Genomic DNA, 17,226 nt, shown 5'->3' on the forward strand with positions numbered 1-17,226 from the left:
TTTTGAAACAACGTTGCTGTCATCAAAACCTCAACAGGTTACATCCTGAAAAATGTATCTATTTTATAAACAAAGGTCTTCTGATACTGTTGCTGAAAACCTTAATATGTTATGATATACGACTTCACTTTCACTTCAGCATTGATTGTGACAGCGTCTGTGTTACATTGTTTATGGTGTGTCACATTGCAATGGTGTATTACTTGTTTAGTTAATTGTTCCGCAGTAATTACAAAGCAGACCGCTCTGAGCCAAAGCTTTTGTATGAAATGCTAAATTAAAGGCAAACCCACAAGCCTGCGTATTCTCTCCATAGGCAACGTGGTGAATGGAATGATTGGAAAGCAGATGGTGGACACTCTGGTGGAGTCATCCAACAACGTGGAGATGATCCTCAAATTCTTCGACATGTTCCTCAAACTGAAGGACATGACCACCTCCGACAACTTCAGGGAGTACGACCCCGACCACAAGGGCATCATCTCCAAGAAGGAGTTCCAGAAATCCATGGAGAGCCAGATGCAGTACACCCAGTCAGAGATTGACTTCCTGCTTTCGTGCGTGGAAGCCGATGAGAACGACATGTTCAACTATGAGGAGTTTGTGGAGCGGTTCCACGAGCCTGCCAAAGAAATCGGCTTCAATGTGGCCGTGTTGCTGACTAACCTGTCAGAGCATATGCCACACGACGCCCGCCTCGCCCCTTTCCTGGAGTTGGCGGAGAGTATGCTCACCTACTTTGAGCCCTTTTTGGGACGCATCGAGATCATGGGTAGCGCCAAGCGCATCGAGCGTGTGTACTTCGAGATCAGCGAGTCAAGTCGTGAGCAGTGGGAGAAGCCGCAGGTCAAGGAGTCCAAGCGGGACTTCATCTTCAACGTGGTCAATGAGGGCGGCGAGAGTGAGAAGATGGAGATGTTTGTCAACTTCTGCGAGGACACCATCTTTGAGATGCAGCTGGCATCGCAAATCTCTGAGCCGGATGTTCCTGAGAGGCCTGAGGAGGAGGAGGAGGAGGAGGGCCACAGCATCCTGGAGGAGCTGTCTGGGGCCGAGGATGAGGTGGAGTCTGTCTCTGCCTTCACCAGCGCCTGCCGCTCTGTCAAGGCGAAGTTCTTGGAAGTCCGCCACGCTCTGTCTATCAGCAGCATGCGCAAGCGGTACAAGAAGATGAAGAAGCTGAGCATCAAGGAGATGATCGTGGGCTTCTTCTCCTTCTTCTGGATGCTATTCACAGGCTTCTTCAAGGGAATCTATGGCTTGATCTTCGGCTTCTTCCACCTCATCTGGTCGTCCATGTTCGGCGGGGGCCTGGTCGAGGGCGCCAAGAACATCAAGGTGACGGACATCCTGGGCAACATGCCTGACCCCACGCAGTTCGGCATCCACGGTGACGTGATGGAGAGCGAGAAAAGGGATTCTGGCGAGTCTTCTGGGGGCATAGACATGGCCATGGCACCACCGGGCGACAAGGCGGATTCGGACATGCTGATGGACCTGTTGAATCCGGTCAAGAAGGAAGGGAAACATGCATCAGAGGCCGGACTGGGCGATGTCTCAGAGTTAGCCGAAACCCCTGCTGAGCAAAAGAAGGTTGGTATTTTAAGATCTGCATGATCTGTGACATTCCGTCATCTTCAATCCCTCACAACACATACATTTTATTATGCCCTCCCCAACCCCTACACACACAGAAAGCTGCTGCTGCTGCAGGATCCAAACAACTGGATCAGCTGGTGCCTACGTCCGAACCAGAGAAAGCAGAGTGAGTGAAAATTACTGAGTGAAAATAATTTAGCCTCACACAAAATGAAACCAGGATGTAAAATCTGCCTTTACTCCTAAAGCACGGAGCACCAGGAGAAGGAGGATAAGCCAAAGGAGGAGGAGCCCAAGGAACCGGTGGCAGAGGAGAAACCCAAGGCTGAAGCTGGGCCAGCGAATGAGGACCCATCAGCAACGATCATGTCCTACATCATTGCATTTCTGCAAATGGTCGTCAGCAAGATAGTGGTAAATAACACTGGAGCAAAAGAAACTTAAACATTTCTGTCTCTCTTTCTATTTTCATTTGTTCATACCTATAAATCTGATTTATTAGCTTAATGTTGTGAAATAAAACAAACATCAATTGATCATCTGACCATCACTGTGCTTGTGTTTGCAGAACACCTTGGCTCGTAATTTCTACAACCTTCGTTTCCTGGCTCTGTTTATCTGTTTCGCAATCAACTTCATTCTTCTCTTCTACAAGGTAACAAAATGGCACTAGTGTTCTGTAGACCAGTAATTCCCAAACTTCACCATATATCTTTTTTTTGTTTGTTTAATTCCACAGCCCACCATATATCTGTCATATTTTTTTTTTGTTATTCAAATTTTATTGATTTTTCCAAATTACAGACAAATATGCATTTCAATTAAACAATAATCATAAATAACATCAGTATCCCCCACCCCTCTCCCTTTACCCCCTCTTCATCCCCCCATCCCTTCCCACCCCGCCCTCCTTCCACATAGTCACACAACACAACCACAGCATCATCGAGTCAGTAGATCTTTCAGATCAGATATCAGATTTGTCCACAGAGAGATTGTGCCCTGTTTGGCATGATTAATCCTGGCCGATGACAGTTCTAGGTAGGCAATGTCCAAAAAGCTCCTTAGCCAGTGTGTTCTGGATAAGTCATGTGGAGGTTTCCAGCGTTGGACTATAATCTTTTTGGCTGCTGTAAGTCCTGCCAGCCAGATTTTGCGTGACTTTACAGTAAGAAACAGTTTAGAGTCATCATTCAAAAGATGTACAAATGGATCCATTGGCAGTTGTACTCGCATTAAGTCTGTTAAAGTCCCCAACACATTTCCCCAAAACTCCATAATCCCCGGACATTCTCATACCATGTGAAAAAAAGAGCCCAAGGTTCCCGGGGCACAGAATGTGCAATACGGGTCAGGTGCCAGTCCCATTCGGTGCCTGATTCTGCGAGTTACATATCGTCAGTGTCCGGGACGAACCAGCTAACTCCATTTTCAGCTTTTTTATTTTTTTTCATAAATCAACGCTATTGAACACCCTTTACGTCTGTGTAAAAAATCAAAACATTTGAACCAATGAAAAGTATTAAAAAGCGCCTCTGACGAAAACGCCCAACTCCATTGGATCCTCAAACTGTCCGTCAAAAACAAACAACTCCCCCCTCTCCTCTACAGCGCTGCCTTTTAACAGCATGAGCAGTAGAGCGCACTGCGCAGTGAACGAGGAGGAGGATCACGTTACAAACTCCCCGTAGTCTGTTAAAACTATGCAGTGTACCTGTTTATCAAACTTAGCACTGACGCTAATGTTATGAAAACAAGTAATTATATTTCTAAAATCTATGAAGTGTTCAATGAGGAGAGCAATGTGACAAGAAGAAAGGCATTCATAGCATTTCTGTCGCGCTGAAACCTCTCCCTCTGCAGTGAGTGGAGCTATTGTTTGGACAACAACTCCATTTCAGCTTGATTTCTGCTCGTCTGAAACGACTATCTCCACTAGCGCTGGGTAAAGTGTTGATTTACCCGCGATTTGGGTAAAGTGTTGATAATATAATGACACATGCAAGTATCTGACAATATATAAAGTCACTATACCAACTTTGATGAGGCAGTATTGATTTGTTTTAAAAATATAAGGTTTTCTTCATTTCCTGAAAAACTTATATTTTGTTTTCTCGTTTCCTGAACAATGAGCGTTTTGGAGTTAGCGGTTTCAGGCTGAACAGCAGAGATATGCTCTGTGACAGAACTTAAGATGTATATACTGATGATTTGGATTTTTTGAAGCACCAGCTACGTTGTCCCAAATAGCATCCCAGTCCAATTCTAGCCCCAAATCTGTTATATCACAATTCCAGGCTTTCATTCCTGCCGAGGTTGTATATCTTTGAGAATTTAATTGATCATACAAATATGACACTATTCGTTTAGGAGCTCTCTGGAACCAGCTAAGAATGGGATGGTCTTTTAACTCATTACCCCAGGGAACCCTATTGGCCCTACAAATATATCTGTCATATTACATTGAGCTAATGCTTATGATTAATAACACCAAATAATCCATACTCGTCGGTGTCCGGGACGAACCAGCTAACTCCATTTTCAGCTTTTTTTTTTTTTTTCATAAATCAACGCTATTGAACACCCTTTACGTCTGTGTAAAAAATCTAAACATTTGAACCAATGAAAAGTATTAAAAAGCGCCTCTGACGAAAACTCCCAACTCCATTGGATCCTCAAACTGTCCGTCAAAAACAAACAACTCCCCCCTCTCCTCTCCAATGCTGCTTTTTCACAGCATGAGTAGAGCGCGCTGCGCAGTGAGCCAGGAGGAGGATCACGTAAACACACTCCCCGTAGTCTGTTAAAACTATGCAGTGTACCTGTTTATCAAACTTAGCACTGACGCTAATGTTATGAAAACAAGTAATTATATTTCTAAAATCTATGAAGTGTTCAATGAGGAGAGCAATGTGACAAGAAGAAAGGCATTCATAGCATTTCTGTCGCGCTGAAACCTCTCCCTCTGCAGTGAGTGGAGCTATTGTTTGGACAACAACTCCATTTCAGCTTGATTTCTGCTCGTCTGAAACGACTATCTCCACTAGCGCTGGGTAAAGTGTTGATTTACCCGCGATTTGGGTAAAGTGTTGATAATATAATGACACATGCAAGTATCTGACAATATATAAAGTCACTATACCAACTTTGATGAGGCAGTATTGATTTGTTTTAAAAATATAAGGTTTTCTTCATTTCCTGAAAAACTTATATTTTGTTTTCTCGTTTCCTGAACAATGAGCGTTTTGGAGTTAGCGGTTTCAGGCTGAACAGCAGAGATATGCTCTGTGACAGAACTTAAGATGTATATACTGATGATTTGGATTTTTTGAAGCACCAGCTACGTTGTCCCAAATAGCATCCCAGTCCAATTCTAGCCCCAAATCTGTTATATCACAATTCCAGGCTTTCATTCCTGCCGAGGTTGTATATCTTTGAGAATTTAATTGATCATACAAATATGACACTATTCGTTTAGGAGCTCTCTGGAACCAGCTAAGAATGGGATGGTCTTTTAACTCATTACCCCAGGGAACCCTATTGGCCCTACAAATATATCTGTCATATTACATTGAGCTAATGCTTATGATTAATAACACCAAATAATCCATACTCGTCGGTGTCCGGGACGAACCAGCTAACTCCATTTTCAGCTTTTTTTTTTTTTTTCATAAATCAACGCTATTGAACACCCTTTACGTCTGTGTAAAAAATCTAAACATTTGAACCAATGAAAAGTATTAAAAAGCGCCTCTGACGAAAACTCCCAACTCCATTGGATCCTCAAACTGTCCGTCAAAAACAAACAACTCCCCCCTCTCCTCTCCAATGCTGCTTTTTCACAGCATGAGTAGAGCGCGCTGCGCAGTGAGCCAGGAGGAGGATCACGTAAACACACTCCCCGTAGTCTGTTAAAACTATGCAGTGTACCTGTTTATCAAACTTAGCACTGACGCTAATGTTATGAAAACAAGTAATTATATTTCTAAAATCTATGAAGTGTTTAATGAGGAGAGCAATGTGACAAGAAGAAAGGCGTTCATAGCATTTCTGTCGCGCTGAAACCTCTCCCTCAGTAGCGAGTGGAGCTATTGTTTGGACAATAACTCCATTTCAGCTTGATTTCTGCTCGTCTGAAACTACTAACTCCACTAGCGCTGGGTAAAGTGTTGATTTACCCGCGATTTGGGTAAAGTGTTGATAATATAATGACACATGCAAGTATCTGACAATATATAAAGTCACTATACCAACTTTGATGAGGCAGTATTGATTTGTTTTAAAAATATATGGTTTTCTTCATTTCCTGAAAAACTTATATTTTGTTTTCTCGTTTCCTGAACAATGAGCGTTTTGGAGTTAGCTGTTTCAGGCTGGACAGCAGAGATATACATCATCTTGCTACTCCTTTGTTTGTTTGTGTGATCAAAGGGAGAAATAACCTGTCCAACAACTGAACCATGCAAATATTTACAGGCCAATACAGTGCAGCGCACGACAATCATTACAGAGTTCTGTAAAAGACCACACACAGTACACTTCTGTTTGGCTGTGGGCAAATAAACAGATTCATGTTAACAATCCAAACTGTAATTATTGACTTTTGAAGCCCTTTGATTAAATATGACCTAAAACATGCTCAGTAGGCATATCTAAAACATTTGCATCAGCGCTAATATCGGACAGCAAAAATACATCCATTTAAGTTGGTAGCGAACAGTTGGTATAGTTAGTTGAATTACTGTCGTCTCTTTTAATGTCAGTGTATTGAATTTGTAGATTAATCACCATGATGAGCAAACCTTCCTGCAGCTAAATTCAGGTCAGAGTCCATGACTACACCAAAAATGTGATGCGATGTGTTGTGAGCTTGTAGATCGGCTATTTTCCCTATTCGATATACAACGAAGTATAAAAGGCTCAAGTGGTTAATCACATGAACCTCAGCATCCCTAGGGCATCCCTCTGGGCATGTCATCATAATAGGTGAAAATCCAGTGAAAATAAGCGAACATTCGTCGAAAATTGCTGATTTGCAAGCTCCCGATCGGCTAATCTTCTGAAGACAGGAGGGGACCAAGTATAGACCCCTGGGGGGACCCGGTCAACGAAGTAGATGGAGTTTAAGTGGTTAAATGTGTGGTTTCTGTTCCGCAGGTCACTGAGGTCGAGGAGGAGGAGGACTTATACGAGGAGGTGCACGAGGAGGATGACCCTTGGACCCTTTCCGACGAAACGGATGAAGTGAACACTCTGTTTGACATGGACGAGTTTGTCCTACAGGAGAGCTCCGGTTACATGAAACCTGCTCTGCGCATTTTCGCTATATCCCACACCCTCATCTCCTTACTCTGTTTGTTGGGCTACTACTTACTGAAGGTATGAACACACGTGACGTCTGAGATCCACATCTAGTCTGATTATGCTGATCTTCTGTTTGTCCATCACATGAAAACGTACATCCAATCCCTCCTGGGTAATAAAAAGACATCATGTTATGTCCCCTTATTCATTACCCTTGTGCTTCCCCTTAATGACTGTCCACACCAATCACTATAACTAAAATACAGTTTTAAAAATCGTCCTATCAAGTGGATAGCAGAGTCTGCAAACCTCTAATGACGACAGTGGTGAACGATATAGTTATAGTGCTTGCTGTGGGCGGCCCTTTCTTTATATCTGTATTCTCTGACACAATCCTAATCCCAAACCCCAAAAGGATGAAGGACAAGAGTTCTAAGCTAATTTCCTTTGTAGGCATCACAGTGGAAAAAATAAGGCAGTGAATTTAAAGGTCCAAGACAGCTCTGTTCAGTTCAAGTAGAAAATATTTTATTAATCCATAATAGGGAATAAGGATTTTTTTTAAACACAGGTGACCAACGCGTTTTGCCGGGGGCCTTCATCAGGGTTCAAAAGGATGAAGTTGAAGATGCTGAAGCTTGTCTTACATCTCCTCACTGTGTTATGTTAGGTTCCTCTGGTGGTGTTCAAAAGGGAGAAGGACATTGCCAGGAAGCTGGAGTTTGACGGTCTCTACATCACGGAGCAGCCATCTGAAGACGACATCAAGGGCCAGTGGGACAGACTGGTCATCAACACACCGTGAGTCACTGTTCCACTGCTTCACCCAACACTTGGTATATATATGGCCACTTAAATGGCCATTATATTCAGTATATTCATCCTTACTTTGTTACGATGCCTGAAAAAATGTCAAGTATCTGTTTTAGGAAGAAATCCCATCCAATGCACAGTTCAAATCAATATTGACATGCTGTGGGCTGTATAGGATGCTTTATCAAATTAAGTCATTACATTACATAATTGAGTTGCTCAAGATCTCTTTATCTCCCGTCTTCCATTGTAGGTCTTTCCCCAGCAACTATTGGGACAAGTTTGTCAAGCGTAAGGTGAGTCTGTCTGTCTGTCTGTCTGTCTGTCTGTCTGTCTGTCTGTCTGTCTGTCTGTCTGTCTGTCTGTCTGTGTGTGTGTGTGTGTGTGTCAGACTAGACACATGATAAACAGCTTACAGTAGCTGCTTAATATTGATGGAAGATTTAAACATGATAAAAAACCCATTAGTGTCAACATTCTATATACAGTGGTGGACGAAGTACTCAATCCCAGTACTCAAAGTACAGATACTCTTGGTCAAATATTACTCCTGGTCAAAGTAGCTCAGTCAAAATTGTAAGTTAAGGTACAAAAGTAATTACTTTTAAATGTATTTAAGTATTCAAAAGTACATGCTTTTAAACATACTTTTCACAATGAATTTATAGAACCTTGTAACTCTCTGAAACCACATGTACTGCATGCACTGATGCGCTTGCTTGTAGAACCACTACGCTATACAAAGCCTATAGAAACACCTATAAAAACATAGAAATGCAATCAAATCAGCTAAATGGAAAACACAGTAAAAATGTTGTAAACCTGTCAGAATCATGGTCAGTGTCATGTCAGTACCATGGTCACTATATAACAGTGGTTTTCTTTAAAATTTTAAAGGACCCTCATAACTCTAAGAGTGTAGAAATGGAATGGTTCCATTTGTACACTCTTCAGAGTTTAGACCTACTGGGTCCATTTGGAACCCCCTCCTGGACCCCTCTTTGAGAACCACGTATATATAAATATAGATGTTCTTTACATTATGACTCTATGACGCTGAATCTCTGCTATCCTTTGCTTGGTGCAGGTGATCAACAAGTATGGTGACATGTATGGTGCTGAACGCATCGCTGAGCTGCTGGGCCTGGATAAGAGTGCACTGGACTTTGACCCCACTATAGAGACTGTGGAGAAGGAGGCCTCACTGCTGTCCTGGTTAGAAATGAGCTCCTCAACTCACACACTGTTTAACTACAGCTAGATGCAGGCCTAGAAATATATATTACAAAATACACAGGATTTAGCAAGAGATGCTAATTTTCATCCGTAGTCCCCAACATAAAAACGGGTAACATACAAAATAATATATCAATACAATCAGACACAATAAATAATACAAATAAATCGCAAAAAAACAAAAACTTCTACTCAACTACGTCTCAGAGCCAATTATTGTACTTCTACTCCACTTCAATTATTTGAAAACTTTAGTTACTAGTTACTTTGCAGATATAAATTATTACATTATAGAAACACACATTAACCACTTTAGCACTATTTTATACCTAGGCTATTTGAAAATAGCCGATCTACAAGCTAACAACGCGTTGCATCGCGACACATTGTAAGCTTGTAGATCTGCTATTTCCACCACTGCTCGAATGGCAGTGAGTAGACTGTTCCATAACAAACTTGTAACTGTAGACTGGATTTAAAGTTAATTATATATATATATATATATATATATATATATATATATATATGTATATATATATGTATATGTCTTATTTTAATGCCTAAGTGACATGATAGTGATAGCAGAACATTGCTGTTAATTCACAAGCGTTTATTTTCTGAACAGGCTGAGCTCCATCGATACCAAGTACCACTGGTGGAAAATGGGTGTGGTTTTGACAGACAATGTAAGTAAATCCACATTTCTTTCTTGTGAAGAACTTTATAATTCTGTTTTAAGTGCAACATAAAAGAAAAAAATCATATATATATATATATATATATATATATATAAGTATTTTAAGGATTACAAGTAGATGACTGACTCCATTAAGAGAAGTGTTCTTTGATATTATTGACCTGCGTATAGTAAATACTAAGTGGCACCTTTATAGCTAGTCTTTATTAAACATGACCGATCACAGTTTCCTATCTAAATAAAGCAAATACTGCCAATGGAAATAGTTTATGTACCACGACATTCACTGAATACAAATTATTCAAAATCTAAGATATTTGAGAAGAATGGTTGGTTAGATCAAACTGAGTTGAATTGACATACGGAACAGGCACACACAATAACAAAGCCTTTCTTTCTCTTGCAGTACTTCCTGTATCTGATCTGGTACACCAGCATGTCTACCTTCGGACACTTCAACAACTTCTTCTTTGCCGCCCACCTGCTGGACATTGCCATGGTGTTGAAGCCACTCCGCACCATCCTGTCCTCTGTCACTCACAACGGCAAACAGGTGGGTATTGAACCCCTGGCCACCACCAGAGGGAGACAAAGCAGTACGGTCCGGGGCAGGCTGTATTCCAGGGAATAGGGAATGACTTGTATCTCTGCGGAAACGACTTCCCCTTTTATCATTACCTCCCTTCTTCCTTGTGTGAAATGCACCGGGGAAGGCTGTGGGAAGGCTGTGGTGAAAGCCATACACATAGCTCATCGAGTTGGAATAAAGAAATAGAGCCTGTCTAGTTTAATGTCTGAACACACCTGCTGGCATGGTGCTGCTTTAGCCCAATAAATAAATATATAAATAAATGTCTGACAGGGGCACGCTCTGTTTGGCATGCTCTATAATCAACAACATACTGCAGTAAGCCGCATATTTTTATCTACGCACAAGGAAGGTAGTGCAAGCACATCCGTGGCCCAGGTGCAAGACAAGTAGAAGTATCACAAAATAAAATAGAGTCTGCACACTGGCGATGCTGAAAAAGCTCTGCTCTATTTTTATTGCGTCGTCAACGTTTTGATCAATCATCATGGCATATACCGTATATGTCCTGATGAAGATCTGATTGATCAAAATGTTGATGACGCAATAATTTTTTATTTTTTATTTAACCTTTATTTAACCACATTGATACCAAGTCTCTTTTATGTGTGACTGTGGACTGGCCAAGAGGGCCTCTGGCAAAGCTGTGTATCAATGCCTCTTGAGGAGGAATAGATATTACACAGCTTTGCCAGTATGACAACATACAGGACAGTGCAGGACAACCATATAACATCAGTACAGTGCACCGACTACCTAGAGAGCACAAAGAGAATAAAAGGAGAAAAATATAGATAAAAAATAATAAATCAATAAAGACACCAGTATAAAACTAAAAACAAACAACACATGTAGTTGCATAATCACATGCAATTGATATCCTTGCAAAAGACTGGTTGAAATCCACTTAACTCAGTAGTATAAACTTAAACCCTAAATACTTTGTTGTATTTAAGTTTTGTCCTCTAAGGGCTTTATACTAGGTCTGCTCCTTTTTCCCCTCTACACAAATCTCTTTGTGGAAAATAGCCTTTCAACTAGCTCACAACGCGTCGCAAGCTTGTAGATAATGTTTTGGCCGAATGTTTGCAACAGAATAGGGATGCTAGGGTTCATGTGGTTAAAATGTGCACTGTGGAGGCGAACAAGACAACTGCTCTGAGCAGTGACAGACATCCCAGCGTCTACTAGGTTACTGTACATGTTCTAACATGGATTCACACCTTGGGGTCTTAGGTGTGAATGCAACCCTTTCAATCTCCCACATCTACTTCCCAAGGCCATTGCTGTGAGAGTGCCCTACACAGTCAAATTAAATAAGAGTTTGTAAACACTGAATGAAAACGAATTAACACAGGATTTTACTGTACAGTTGGTCCTCTTGCCTGTTTCAATGAGGCACCAAGCCTGGACTTTACTGACGGGGTTGTTTTCTCTGCTCATAGCTGGTGCTGACGGTGGGCCTTCTGGCTGTGGTGGTCTATCTCTACACCGTAGTGGCCTTCAACTTCTTCCGCAAGTTCTACAACAAGAGTGAGGACGAGGACGAGCCCGACATGAAATGTGACGACATGATGACGGTGAGTCCTCCCGACGAGCTCTGAACTCACTTTACTCAAAGTCACTAAGACTAATGAAGAGCGTAAATAAATCAAAGCAAAATGATGAGTCCTTCCAGATATTCTAATGAGCACTAAAGCAAATGGTAAAAAAAAAAAAGGTGAATGATGCATTTATATAGACTAGAGCCTTTTATACAAAGTGCTTTACAATGAGGATTACAGCAGTTGGAGGTTCAGTGTCTTGTTTAAGGACACTAACCCAGGGGGAGCCGGGGATTCGAACTAGGAACCTTTCTGATTCCCCAAGCGGCTGCTCTACTACCTCTTGAGCCACTGCTGTGCTCAGTGGCTCAGGAGGTGACTAACCATCTGACCCTGATCTTCATTAAGACCTCGGCACAAACAATCCATTTCCCAATCGATCTCGTTGCTTTCAGAACATGGCTCAACGCAGCGCCATGACTCACACCGCTGGTGAATGAAACATATTAAACGTGGCTCTCTTTGTTTCTCCTCCCCAGTGCTACCTGTTCCACATGTACGTGGGTGTGAGAGCCGGAGGTGGCATCGGTGACGAGCTGGAGGACCCGGCGGGAGACCCCTACGAGCTCTACCGCATCCTCTTTGACATCACCTTCTTCTTCTTTGTCATCGTCATCCTCCTGGCCATCATTCAGGGTGCGTGCCCCCCCCGTGTCATGTAAACACCCACGTCTTACTGGATCCGTGTATGGTTTACAGCACTGTTTCTCAACGTGTGGTCCCCGGACGCCCAGAGGGATACTTATGGGTCTGTAACTCTGAGAGTTAGGACACTTTTAGGATTTTACTTGGGGCTCCCAATGATAAAGGAAAAAAAAGGTTCCATTTGTTCACTCAGAGTTACAGACCCGTGGTCCATTTGAACCCCTGGTAGGCCCCTGACCAGACATTGAGAAACAAGTGGTTTACAACTAAAAATGTGGAGGTCCGCCTGACAGGGAGCCAACATAGGGGTCTATTGGGGCTCTGACATATTTCAGCAGGGGGTTCAAAGGGTTCCAGAGACAGGGGTTTTAACCACATAAACCCTATAGCGTCACTATTCTGGGCATATCATAATAGGCGGCCGAACATTCTGTGAAAATAGCAGATTTGCAGAGCTTGTAGATCGTCTACTATATACTGTATGTATAAATTAATAAAGTAAATCTAGTTACTGTGGTAAGTAAGATACAATTGGCTTGAGGCTAGCCATTGCGCTACAGAAGGGTCTTGTTCAAAGCTACTCTGACAGGCTGCTGCAACCCCCCACAGGTTTGATCATCGACGCCTTTGGTGAGCTGAGAGACCAGCAGGAACAGGTGAAGGAGGACATGGAGGTAAGCCTCAAGTCTCAAACGGAGGACCGTGCCTTTTGCCAGCACAGATAAGACTCATGGACTTTAGAATGTATTTTTGTGTTGCCACATCGTGAAAGCCTTTATACACTAAGAACAATGCAAATAAACGAATAGTGATGACTGCATGAAGAATCACTTTGTTTATATTCATAAAAGACCATCTCATAGAAGCAACATTACTTGCATCCTATGGCCCTATGATTGCCAGTATGCACAAGAAACTGTTGCCGCCTATCTAGTCATCATTGAGTCTAAAGGAACAGCAATTGATAATCCAATAACCAAGCTGATGAAGCATGGTACATACTGATGGAGGTGACCCCACTAGGTAGGGCTTGGCAATATGGACAAAATCCATATTTCTCAAAATATTTAAAAAATAGCAGATCTAGAAGAAGCTCACAACACATACGTTTATAGAGCTGCTATTTAAGCTATAAAAATGTATAAAATAAAGCCAAAGTGATTAAAACCAGGAAAGGACATCACAAATACGATATCCAAATGCTATCTAGTCTTATATCCTGATATTGATATATTTTCCAGCCATACCACAAGGGAAAACAATACAATAATATGAGGATAGGGAAGCAAGAATCAGGGGGAGTAATGAAAATGTGTCTGAAAAATAAAGTTTTGCTGCTGCTTTGTTCAAAATGTTAAAAAGAAATGTATGTTTTCTTTCTCAGACTAAGTGCTTCATCTGTGGCATCGGGAATGACTACTTTGATCGCGTGCCCCACGGTTTCGAGACCCACACCTTGCAAGAGCACAACCTCGCTAACTACCTGTGAGCATGCACATGAGCGCCTATTGTAAAATGATTCAAAATGAAACCAGATGAAGGTGAATTCTAAATATAACATGCATTATTCACCAATGTGTCTCAAAACAACTGTCCATTCCTCCAGGTTCTTCTTGATGTACCTGATCAATAAGGATGAGACTGAACACACGGGTCAGGTACGTCACAGGCTTTCATAATGAGTTTTTTAAGTCTTAAAATAAACACTACAGTCCACTCTGGGCTTTTGTGATCTAAGAGAACAAAGGGAAAACAATGCATTGATGCAGTCATTCTCTGTTGGGTGGAAACCTTGTATGTCCAAAACTGTTACTTTTCAGGAAATTTACAAAAATAACCTGTGTACCAATCGATCCAATGTAGTCACAAGCTCCTTTTAATACTTTTCATCGCTTCATTACACGGCTAGGTTGAATGCTTGATTCTGATTGGTCAATCACTGAATTCAGCTGTGTTATTTCTGGATAATGACCGATGGGCTCAATAACAGACCACTGTCTAATCAAAGTCTCAGAGCACCTGCTGCGCTGCTTGATTTTGTGCCGTATCCAACATGACAGCCACGTAAACACACGCACAAAGTCATTTACAACTAAACATTACATTTGAAGCGAGAAATAGACAATGCAGTAACCGAAAATGTATTCGATTTGATCAACACTTCCTTGTTTTCCTAGGCGACCGTCCTGCTCACAATGCAATGCGTTGTGAGCTTCATGTAGATCGTCTATTTTTACTACTTTTGTTTGACACGTCACACTATCCTACGAAATATAAGTTAGGTCGTTTGTTTATAAAAGACCATAAAAAGATGAAATATGGAGATACAATGTTTCTGCCCGACAGCAACATTATGCAATGTTTCAACCCACCATGGTGATCTTTACTTGTGCGACATTTCAACCTGATGTGGGTTGAAACATTGCTCAAAAACATTTACCTGGAGGAAGAATCACTGTGTGGGTATTTGTTTACCTCTGCTTACATTTGTGTTTTTATCTCCGTCAGGCCGAAAGGCATGGCGAGAGAGTATGTTTTACCCCCTGTCCGTCCGTCCATCTGTCTGCGAGCAGCTAATCTCCGGCACCGTCGCAGTCGCTGCGAAACTGTGCACACACACTCCCTGTATGCCAATTCAGAACCTCCGCCCCAAATCTTTCACATGGGCCTGTTATAGCGCCACCAGGAGGAAAATTTTAGCAAAACCCATTTTTTATATTACTCATACAGATTTTATCCAAACATCACGCAAATCAGTACACAGTATCTCTATAGTCATCTGATCAAGATGGATTTCATATTCCATCCTGATTGGCTAAGGTTGGCTTCCAAAGTTTGCAGGATTGGTCCGTTCTGAAATCATGAACGCAGCGTGCGATTTCCGTGAAATTTTGTACGCACATTCCCACTAGGCCGAGGAAGAAATGCCACCCTTTTCACATTGCCCTGTTATAGCGCCACCAGCAGGTCTAATTTAGCAATGCACATTTTTGCAACAAGATGCCTCAAATCATGAATGCATGCACATTCCCACTAGGCCGAGGAAGAAATGCCACCCTTTTCACATTGGCCTATTATAGTGCCACCAGGAGGCCACAATAACCTAACTGACCTGGCGGAGACCTGTGCTCCGAGGAGCACTTTTTCTAGTTTTCCATGCATGCATTCATGTCAAGTTCATTTCTGGATGTGCATACAATTTTGTGTAGCAAAGAAATAATTATTGTCCTTTTCTCCCTGTAGGAGTCATTTGTGTGGAAGATGTACCAGGAGAGATGCTGGGACTTCTTCCCTGCCGGAGACTGCTTCCGCAAACAGTATGAGGACCAGTTGGGCTAGAGTGGGCCGCGCTGCCTACCGCCCCAAACACCCTATCTACATTCAACGCTGAACACCGAACCTGAACACTGGCGGGACTTTGCTCTGCTGCTACGTGGTGTTGAGCGGCAGCAAGTAAACTCATTCTTTAGAATTTCTTAACGGTTCAAACGGAACATTATTTCAAGAGTATATAATCTCAAGACTGATAAACGATGGTTGTACATTGTATGTGTGCAGGCATCGAAGTCCTCTTTCCTTCTTACTGAAAACGGTCACCTGCGCTCTTTTATGCAAAATGGTTCTTTTGACTCTACAACACATTGCCTTCTCACTTGCTTAACCCCTGACCTGTTGCACAACTTGTGTGTAGACATTTGTTACATGTGGAGGGTTACAGCATAATGAGTGAATGTCTGGTTATGCACAAAGATGAATGCCATGATGTTACTGTAACTTCTTACCAAACAAACTGAATGGAAGCGTGCTGCTGGTAATAATCAATAATCGTAACGATGATCCAATTACATACAATGAGATATGAGTTAAGACCTGTTCTGCCTTTTCAACAAAGCTGGTCTAAATCTGTTGGATGAAAAGAGGAATCACTGAAGATGCTTCAGTTCTTCCAGAGTTGATTGACTTTAGATGTTTATCAAGTGCCGACGTGCCTTATGAGAAACTATGCAAAAAACATTTTTGTCCCTCCTGATAACACTGTAGTGATCTAGCACTGGATTAGTTACACGCATAACGTCGCTGCTGGGCTGAAACCTTTGATCTCCAAATCTTTTTTTTTGTAAATTAACCCCCCACCTCGTATGTCGCACAAAGGTTGTGATAGCCCGTCTACAAGCTTACACCACATTGTGAAGCGATGCACTGTAAGCTTGTAAATTTGCTGTTTTTGCAATTTGTGAAACATTTCACATATATTTGCTGACTTGCCCAAAAAATGGGCACCAGTTTTAAAGTGGTTCAGTCTGTCTGTGGGTTTTATAAATATTTGAGCTTGTGACTAAATAATAACTACATTAGATCCATTGGAACACAGGTTATTTTTTCCATTTTCTGAAAACGGTTTTGGACATACAAGATTTCTGCCCGACTGCGACGATAGTTAGTTAGCTCAAGTTTTGTGGCTTTTAAGTACAAGAAAAAAACAATACTTTGTTGTATAAAATCTAGAAGATCTTTGTGTAAATGTTGCTTAGTTTGGTTTAGTTAGCTGTGGTGTCCTGCCTGCCTGCACATCTTTCCACAGTAGAAAAGAAAAACCACATGCTAAGGAAAAGAAAACCTCAACAAAAAAACAGGGTTCAAAGGATTTATTGAACACTTTGAGACAAACTGGTTAAACGCTATTGTATGGCCATTGTATGTATCTAGTAGCTTTAGTAAACAGCATTTCTTTTGATGAG

General features: G+C 41.8%; 1 protein-coding gene across 2 annotated transcripts in view; it reads left to right on the top strand.

The window, feature by feature from the left end:
• Positions 1–17,087, top strand: part of LOC308103350 (ryanodine receptor 3-like) — a 137,596-nt gene extending 120,509 nt beyond the window's left edge. For both annotated transcript variants that reach the window (XM_080453269.1, XM_080453270.1), the window contains 16 exons: positions 317–1,593; positions 1,695–1,765; positions 1,848–2,013; positions 2,168–2,254; positions 6,757–6,978; positions 7,574–7,704; positions 7,970–8,012; positions 8,804–8,931; positions 9,578–9,638; positions 10,056–10,202; positions 11,684–11,818; positions 12,322–12,478; positions 13,097–13,161; positions 13,872–13,972; positions 14,094–14,145; positions 15,731–17,087. In XM_080453269.1, the coding sequence (XP_080309395.1) occupies positions 317–1,593; positions 1,695–1,765; positions 1,848–2,013; positions 2,168–2,254; positions 6,757–6,978; positions 7,574–7,704; positions 7,970–8,012; positions 8,804–8,931; positions 9,578–9,638; positions 10,056–10,202; positions 11,684–11,818; positions 12,322–12,478; positions 13,097–13,161; positions 13,872–13,972; positions 14,094–14,145; positions 15,731–15,826 (2,939 nt within the window). In that variant the 3' untranslated portion in view covers positions 15,827–17,087. The remainder of the gene's footprint in view (positions 1–316; positions 1,594–1,694; positions 1,766–1,847; positions 2,014–2,167; positions 2,255–6,756; positions 6,979–7,573; positions 7,705–7,969; positions 8,013–8,803; positions 8,932–9,577; positions 9,639–10,055; positions 10,203–11,683; positions 11,819–12,321; positions 12,479–13,096; positions 13,162–13,871; positions 13,973–14,093; positions 14,146–15,730) is intronic.
• The last annotated feature ends 139 nt before the right edge of the window (positions 17,088–17,226 follow it).

Source organism: Gymnoscopelus braueri, assembly GCF_963280865.1.
Source record: "Gymnoscopelus braueri genome assembly, chromosome: 16".
In the NCBI taxonomy this organism is placed as follows: domain Eukaryota; kingdom Metazoa; phylum Chordata; class Actinopteri; order Myctophiformes; family Myctophidae; genus Gymnoscopelus; species Gymnoscopelus braueri.